Source organism: Olea europaea, chromosome 18, assembly GCF_002742605.1.
Source record: "Olea europaea var. sylvestris chromosome 18, O_europaea_v1, whole genome shotgun sequence".
NCBI lineage: Eukaryota > Viridiplantae > Streptophyta > Magnoliopsida > Lamiales > Oleaceae > Olea > Olea europaea.
This window is the reverse complement of record NC_036254.1, coordinates 6,052,137-6,060,413: the sequence shown is the minus strand read 5'-3', so window position 1 is coordinate 6,060,413 and position 8,277 is coordinate 6,052,137. Positions and strand designations below refer to the sequence as shown.

Below are 8,277 nucleotides of genomic sequence, written 5' to 3'. Positions count from 1 at the left end.
GACCATTCCATATGACAACAATATAGTTTTCGAAACGAGCTTCTACATGACATATACATTTTGTGGATTTAGATAGCATACGATTGATGATAAATTTTACAAGTTAGGATATTATCGAAATTCTCAAATATTAGTTTCAAACGGACTATTTTGACACGTTGTAACTTTTGCTATAATTGACTACTTCGCATGTCATTAATGAGTGAAAAACTAGGTCATGAATACTTTGAAATGGTATTAAGAATGCAATATTTCGACTTCATATGACATCCTATAATGAGTGCATCAAAGTAGATCGTAAAGTGTTTATATAAAAAAAAAAAAAAAAAAAAAAGCCAAGGCAAATTTTTGTGGGTGGGTCCGCCCCTGCATCCGATCTCATCACGATCTAAGGTTAAAAGTCTCAAACGACACTTTCATTTTTTGGGATCGGGTCAACGAGTGTTTCGGCGTACGATGTTCCGGTCCCTTATTTTCTTCAACTATTGAAAATAAATTTCGATTCATCATCACCCCAAGGTTGTTTGACAACACGTGCCCAACAACTTCTTCAAGTTCACCTTTATAAGTTTGTTGCTTGTTTTAAGTTGAGAGAAAACGGCAATTTCCTCATTACTTATCAAGTTTTGAACTCCATAACTTGTCCCATAATATGTTCGAAGTATGAAGTCTTCTGTAAATAGGTTATAAGGACTAGAATTTTCGTGATTGTTCAGGCTTAGAAATGGTGTGTAGAATTGTGGCTTGTTGAAAAATCAATATGTTTATGGATTAAGTAAATAATAAGGTTTTGAGTATAATTCTTTACTAACTGGAGAAGATGCAGAGAAAAATCTTAGATTGGACTTGAATTTGAACACTTGTGACATTGTATTACAAATCTTTTCTTCAAGTGTTCATTTTACACTTACTGCACATAATACAACAAATGACACTGACTTCTCAGATTTAAAAAGAAAAAAGAAAGAAAAGAAAAGAAAAGCTCTCTCTATGATCTAAATTTTCCGAGAAGTAGTATTTGACATCGAGTACTGCATAACAAACACACAGTTTAGGGTTGAGCCTTCCACAGAGATGATATGTCTGCCACAGCTTCTCCAACTGTAAGATATAATCCTTCCAAACCAAAAGACTCCAAGATATTTGATTGATGCAGCTTTTCCATTACACTTCCAACAGGATTTGCTAACACAAACTGCAAAAAAATTGTAGTAGAATCGCCAATTATTTACAAAACATATTGCGAGTGTTCGTCCAAAGAATTTTATTTTTATTTTTCTAAAACATGGTTTTGTCATGGTTTACCTTGAGGGATCTTTTCTCCAGTAGTTTTCTTAGTTCTTTAATTGTATCGATACCACTTGTGTCTATTGCTGTCACAGCTGGTTAAGAAATATTCGATATTGTCAGAATCCCCAACCTGAAAGAGAAAGAAAAGACTATGTTTTCTTGACTAACCTGTCATATCCAAAATAACACATTTTATACTGTTTCTGTTGTTGGTTTCGATCCATTCTTCCTCTTCTCTAATCCATCTTAATATCCTGTAACCGTTAATTTCTACAATTAGTCATTTAGAACGCGGAAATAGTTATCATGTTTAAAGATGTAAATCATGCAGAAAAGTTGTACCTTTCTTGTATGTAAGTAGAATTTGCGAAGTAAATAGGAGCCTCAACTGAAAGTATAAGGAAAGATGGTACTCTAACAGCTTCTCTGTATCGGTTAAGGTTTTGATATATTTGAGTACTGGGAATGTTCCCCAACACGGCTGTGTTTGGCCTTGTAATGTGCAAGAGAATCTTGAAAATTGAAACTCCAATCTAAAATTCATTGATCATAATCTCGATTAGTATATTTAACAGAAAAAGGAAAGTTTTTCAATGAATTTATGAAGAGAAACTTACTGCTATAGCAAGACCAAGAGGCACGGAAATGAAGAGAACTCCGAGAAAGGAACACATACAAGCTAAGAAATCAAGTTTGTCGACTTTCCATAGACGAATAGCAGCCCAATAATCGATTAGGCCAATGACAGCAGTTATGATAATTGCTGCTAGGATGAAACTGGGAGTGTAATAGAACAGTGGCATGAGGAACAACAAAGTCACAAGCACAGCTGTCGCCATTATTTTATTGGAAACTACAGTTTGTGCTCCAGCATTATAGTTCACAGCAGATCGTGAAAATGATCCTGTAAGTATGGATCAAGCTTCAGTTTTATTACAACACTGTCTATTACCGACGAATTGGTGATCGAGGGAAGAAGTTGAATATGAAAATGAGATTGTTACCAGTTGTGACATAGCATGATGAACAAGATCCGGCCATGTTCATTAGGCCGATAGCCATCATTTCTTTATTTCCATCAACTTGGTAGTTCTTTAGAGTCGCAAATGTTCTCCCCACTGCAATCCCTTCCTACATAACAACAAAAAATGATTACGATATGTTCTATCGTTTTCGTAAATATAAGCGCATTCGGGGCCGGAGCTAGGATTGTAGATTTGTAGGGGGAAACTCCTAAAACTAAAATCTTGGGGGCAAAAACTTGAAGTACAAATTTTTAATTGTGAGGGCAAAATCGATAACTATAAGGAATTTAAATAAAGATTTAAAGGATTTGAAATTGAGTGTAGGTCAGGTGACCCCGTTGTCTCAATATTGAATCTGCCCCTAAGAGCATTAAAGATTGAATTAAAAATTAAGTATGCGAAATTATAGGAAGTAACTCACTGTGAGAGACAGTATTCCGGTTACAATACCGGTTTTCATTGAAAGAGCCAGATGAGGGCCATGAAAATACAGCATGTTCAACGACGGGGGATTTAGACCCTTTGGCAAGTGTCCAATCTGTCGAAATTGATAAAGATTTTCAAATAATGCGCAATGAAAAGAATAGGTCGAACATTTCTCATCAATAATCATATGCACTTGAATCAAAATTTCTTACTGTTTGAATCCCATGAACCTTGGATTTGAGGCAGACGATGAGAATGGTAGACAGAATGACTGATGCTAATGGGGCAGCGGCCGAAACCCAAAAGAGTTTCGGTTTCCTGATGCTCTGCATTCAACGATTAAAACCGGAACTATAATAAACTAATGAAAGAAAATCTACACGAATATCAATATACTTTGGAGTGATCACGAATGCTTACAATTTGCCTTGTTGTCAATAACAGCACTAGAAAACTAACTCCCATAACAATTGTTAGCCAGGACCACTGCATACGTTTGACATAAAATAAATCAGAATCCAGCATGCTAAACATGTCATAAATGCTTTTCGACTACTTTAGAAGAGCGTTTTTGGCATCTCTAGTGCTAACTGATATCAGAATATTGCAGACTCGACATGGTGTCAAACAGAACAATAACTCAATGAGGCCGTAACTTAAAGAATGGAATTCTAATCGATCTTTTTATACCAAATTCCATAAAATTATATTCTACCTCATCTCTGTGATGGAAGACGGATGACAACACGGGAATTAGTTGCATCTTGTTAGTGAAATGGTCTATCCCAAATAGCCCTTTCAGTTGTTGCAATGCGACGATGACTGCTGCACCAGCCATGAAGCCAACAAGAGTTGCCTTCGAGAGAAAATCGATAATAAATCCTAGCCTGGAATTACTTAACTTTAGTATAATTATTGTTTCTAAAAATTAGGAAACCTCACGAAGTTTTTGCAGTAGTGTACCTTAGAAAACCGAGGGAGGCTTGAAATAATCCAGCGAAGAAAGTGGCTGTCAAAGCAAGCTGAAGGTAAAGAATTGGTTCTTCACTGTAAGAAACCGACTCACTGAGCATTGTGCCCATGACTAGAGATGCTATTGAGACAGGACCGACTGCAAGATGCTTAGAACTCCCAAGAACTGAATATATCAAAGGTGGTATGAAGCTCGAATCTGCATAAAAAAGAATTACCAAGAAAATGATGTGAAGTTTTTCAATTTGTTTAAGGGTCAAAAAATCTTATCTAAATATCAACAAATTCAGAGAGGGTTTGAGGTTGAAACTTACAAAGGCCAACTATAGGTGGTAAATTTGCAAGCTTTGCATAACTAATCCCCTGCATCGGTGAAAAGACTGATCATTTGCAATTCAGAGAGCCTCATATCATAAAGAATTGATAAATTCTAATTATTCTAATAAAATCATGGTTTTCGAAGCATATACGAACTAGATCATGAGAGTTTTAGAGCCTAAAAAGTTGAACTTAGGTTCATAAATGACAACTTATACACGACATTGGCATCATACTCTAGCAGGAAAATGCCCGTCAAACATTTATTCGATAGGACATGATAGTATAACTGTTTGAGTAATTCTGTTTGTACATAATAATGTAAGATTGATGATATGAATAGTATTAACTAACTTCATTTTATCGACTCTTGTTTTTCTTTATCTCTCGCTTCCTCGTCATCAATATGTAAACCAATCTGTGCACAGTTTTGTATAAATAGCATTACTCTAATTGTTTTATAAAAACTCGAGTAACTCCTACTCGTCAACGCGTACGTGAACATATTGAGCCAAATTTGCTAGTGTTCAACTATAGTAGCAAGACCAAGAGTTTTAACCTGATCCTTTGTTTGTCTTAGAAAATCAAAATCACACAAGACTATCTTTAGATGAACAAACTGTTCAATCTTAAAACCTAATATTCGCAAATAATACTAAACCTCGGACTAATCAAAATAGTTTCTACGGTATTAAGGAAGAAATACAAAATAAAATCATATCGAGATTGATAAAGTACCTGTGGAATCGCCAGGCTTGCAATTGTTAACCCCGAAATAACATCAGACTTGAGCAATTTAAAACTATAATTCGGTGCCCACTGGAAAATAGGGAAGAAAAACTGGAGCCCCAACACCAACTTTCTGTACCATGTTTGGTTCGTGAATTTGTGAAGTGGATCATCAGGGAAGAATATTTCAGAAAGGCGGTGCCGGAGTTTCTGCACGGTGGTTCTTGGCTGTGGTAAGGCCACCTTGTGCACTTGCAACGGCGGCATTGCCATATCTAACGGAATTGTGACGACGGTTCCGGTGGTGGTTTTAAGACATGCAGGGCCTGAAAAGTTTTCTACTCTATTAGAATTTATGCCCATTTAATTGCATACGATTAACTACCACTTTTCTGCACAAAAAACAGTTACATGTGGTGGTTTTGAATATACGAATCGAGAGGGATTCTTCAGTTTTTTGTAAACTTGGATATCTTTCAGACAAGGTGAACCTTTTATAGGGCAAAAATAGAGCATCATTTACTTTATCAAATAAATATAATATAACACAACTATTGAATAGTGCTTGTTAAATTTTGACGCAATTAATTTTACTAGTCTCGACTTAGGTCCAGGAGAAAGATTAATAAATTCGATTAAAAAAATAAAATAATAGATTTTCAAAATTTCTCTGTATTCACACTTATGTTATGAATTAATAATTTGTTAAAATAAAATTGATTATGATATTACTTGAAATTCAAGCTTGATTAGAACTCGTACATGCACTTGAGATTCTCGAGTTGGATTCTCGTATTGCTACAAGAAATTATATGGCGGTGTTCATCCAGTTTAACAAATTTTGAAGAAGTTATATTGATTGTTGGCAATATCATAAGTGATTGGAAATGATCTCTTAAACACCGAAATTTAGCTTTATGTTATGCAACGGTGACATGGCACACCATTTAATAAATGGTGTGTTATGTCATCGGTACTTAACATAAGCTAAGCACCGGTGTTTAGAAAATCATTCCTGCATAAGTGGTTATCCTCTCTCTCTCTCTATTATATCGTAGTTTTCGATTCATTGACTCTCGTATATCTTTAGTAAGTTAATGCTTTTAAATTTTAGTTTATTAAATATTAAATGAGTAAAATGAACATTTGAAATAAACATCATACTAGACATTCGACCCCCCGATTGAGGCCCATTTAATTTATAGGATAAATCTTCTTGTACAGTTCAAGGTTTGCTTGTACAGTCTGAGGTGGACTGTATAAGTTTACATCCCTCAGTGTCAACCGAGCTGTCAAACTAACTGTTTGTACAGCTCGGTTGAAATTTATAATACATCTTTCTCTCTTTTTTAACCACACGTTCTCCAAAAAACACTATTCTGAAAATTATAACATCAAAATATGGGGGAGAAACGGAGGCTCAATATCTTCATACATTAATAAATTATTAAAGTACTAATTTAATTAGCCCTTGTTTGAGCCCCATTTTGGGGTGCAAGAATGCATTTTATATAGTAGATTGATAGAGAATGCGTGGTTAAAAATTAAGGAAATTTTTTTTTTGCGTGAAATATTATTTTATTAAAGAATGTGTGATTGAAAATGAATTTTGAAAAAATGAATTTCTAGAAGAATGGGGCCCAAAAAATAGCTTAATAAATTCAATTAATAAAAAAAATTACAAAAGTTTGAATATAACCCTCAAAATTTTTTTTTTTAAAATAATTAAAGTGATGTATATATTTTTTTTAAATTATAAAAGTGATACTGTTTATTTTATTTTAAAATATCATATAGCACTTTATCTTACTTTCAACACGTTTTCTACTGCTTTCGTGTTCAATGGAGACATGAGTGGAGTATGTAGATAAACGTACAACTTTATTTGCCCAAATTTGATGTCCAATGAAACTAGAACTTGGTGTATAAAACTAGGTAAACTTATAGTCTTGATTAGATTTTTATTTTATCTTCTCTTACGGTTTGAAATAAACGGAAAGCAAAAAAGATCACTCTAGTTTAATTTATTATTAAATAAATGGTGTCAATCGTGACAATTGCATTATTCAAAGATTCAGTACGATTATAGATGCGAATATAAAATTTGTTCATAAATACCTAACCGAAGTAGGGAAAAACAAGAAGATATGGCCAACTTTATGTTGAGCCAGTTTCAAAGTGCGAGAAATTTTTAAAAAAGATGTATCCTTGCCTGCTGCTTCCCCTTCCTTCCTTACTGGTAAAACTATTAGACTTGCATCGGCTTATTCTGTTTGTTATTCAAATGAGTTATCCGTTTCACCGAGCGTGAGGCTTTCTCACGGTAATGAACTTTTCTAGAATACTCTCTTCTTGAATATCATTCAAAAAAAAATTCAAATTATCCATTATTAAAATTGGAGGGTCTAGAGGGAATTTAGTCAACGTTTGACAAAGTTTTTTGAGAACAAAAATTGGTGGATATCAGGAAATGTGTGATTGAGAGTAGATGACAGATATAGGTCCAGTAAATTTCGATGAACTGATTAGCTCAGGAAACCTTTGTCGAAGACTATTTACTTTTTAGATTAGACAACACTCATTAAAAAGATTAGAGAAGAAAAAGAAATTAAAATAAATGTGCATGTCATGAGTTTTTAATTGCTTCATTTTCTTTAGTGGCACGACCATTAGCAAGTCAAGTCTAGATTAGTATGTGTTAATAGTGACAAAAGAAGGGAACAATAAGTTGGCAAAGAGATAGCACAATTTGATGGTAGGACACAAAAAACACGTTACAAGTAACAACCTAGAAAGCTCATATTTTGATGTCATTTGAATTTAAATTACACTTTTTTTAAAGTTAGAAAAGTATTTAAGTTACGATCATAATAGTGCACCATCAGAATATTGGTACGAATGCCGAAGGCATTTCTATTTGAACACTAGGAATTTCACTTGTACTTGAGGAGTAATCTTTGTTCACTTTATATTATTACATAGCGATTATTTATGAATGAAAATTTTGCACTTGTCAATTCTTTAACAAAAATAAATAAATCTAATCGCACGACAAAAGGTTCAATATAAAGGAAGAGTTTCGATGTTGATATTGTCGGACGAGGTGACCTAACTAAATTGAAATAAACCTATAAATTCAGGTGATCCAGTGGCCTATTCAAAAAATTTGAGTGACCCACGGAATATTACCCAAAATTTGGTGATATCTCAAGCAAAAGAATATCTGCCAGTCATTATTTTATATATGTTTTTCCTTTTCTATTTTAGGCAGATAATTTCCTGGTGGGGTTCGTAAACACGTTGCTTGTTGTACGCGACGAATGGTGGATGCCTTGACCATGACTACAAAAATGTATATGGTGATAATTCCTTATATCTCTCAATTGAGTATCCACCATGGATGAACCAGATTTAAATAAGAAATAACTCTAAAAAGTCCCTTTTACACAAGAATATTTCCCATTTCTTTTCAAGATTTTTTTTTTTCCTTTTCAAGATTTTTTTTTTTTTTTTTTTT

General features: G+C 33.8%; 1 protein-coding gene across 1 annotated transcript; it reads right to left on the bottom strand.

Moving 5' to 3' along the window:
* Window positions 1-821: 821 nt before the first annotated feature.
* On the bottom strand, window positions 822-5,240 carry LOC111367293 (probable sulfate transporter 3.4). Its single transcript, XM_022988096.1, has 13 exons — window positions 4,770-5,240; window positions 4,028-4,076; window positions 3,705-3,912; window positions 3,457-3,628; window positions 3,162-3,227; window positions 2,954-3,067; window positions 2,737-2,853; window positions 2,295-2,421; window positions 1,908-2,194; window positions 1,633-1,823; window positions 1,459-1,544; window positions 1,306-1,382; window positions 822-1,195 (listed from the first exon to the last, which is right to left on the bottom strand). Exons 1-13 carry the CDS (start codon window positions 5,121-5,123, stop codon window positions 1,052-1,054), a joined length of 1,992 nt encoding a protein of 663 aa, XP_022843864.1. The 5' UTR covers window positions 5,124-5,240; the 3' UTR covers window positions 822-1,051.
* Window positions 5,241-8,277: the final 3,037 nt, after the last annotated feature.

Excerpts from the sequence above, each read along its gene's own strand:
- LOC111367293 (XM_022988096.1), bottom strand. The coding sequence starts at position 5,123 with ATGGGCATAAATTCTAATAGAGTAGAAAACTTTTCAGGCCCTGCATGT. Across the intron at positions 1,545-1,632 it reads TCTACTTACATACAAGAAAG|GATATTAAGATGGATTAGAG; the intron begins GTACAACTTTTC and ends TAACGGTTACAG. Across the intron at positions 1,383-1,458 it reads TGTTATTTTGGATATGACAG|CTGTGACAGCAATAGACACA; the intron begins GTTAGTCAAGAA and ends TTTCTTAACCAG.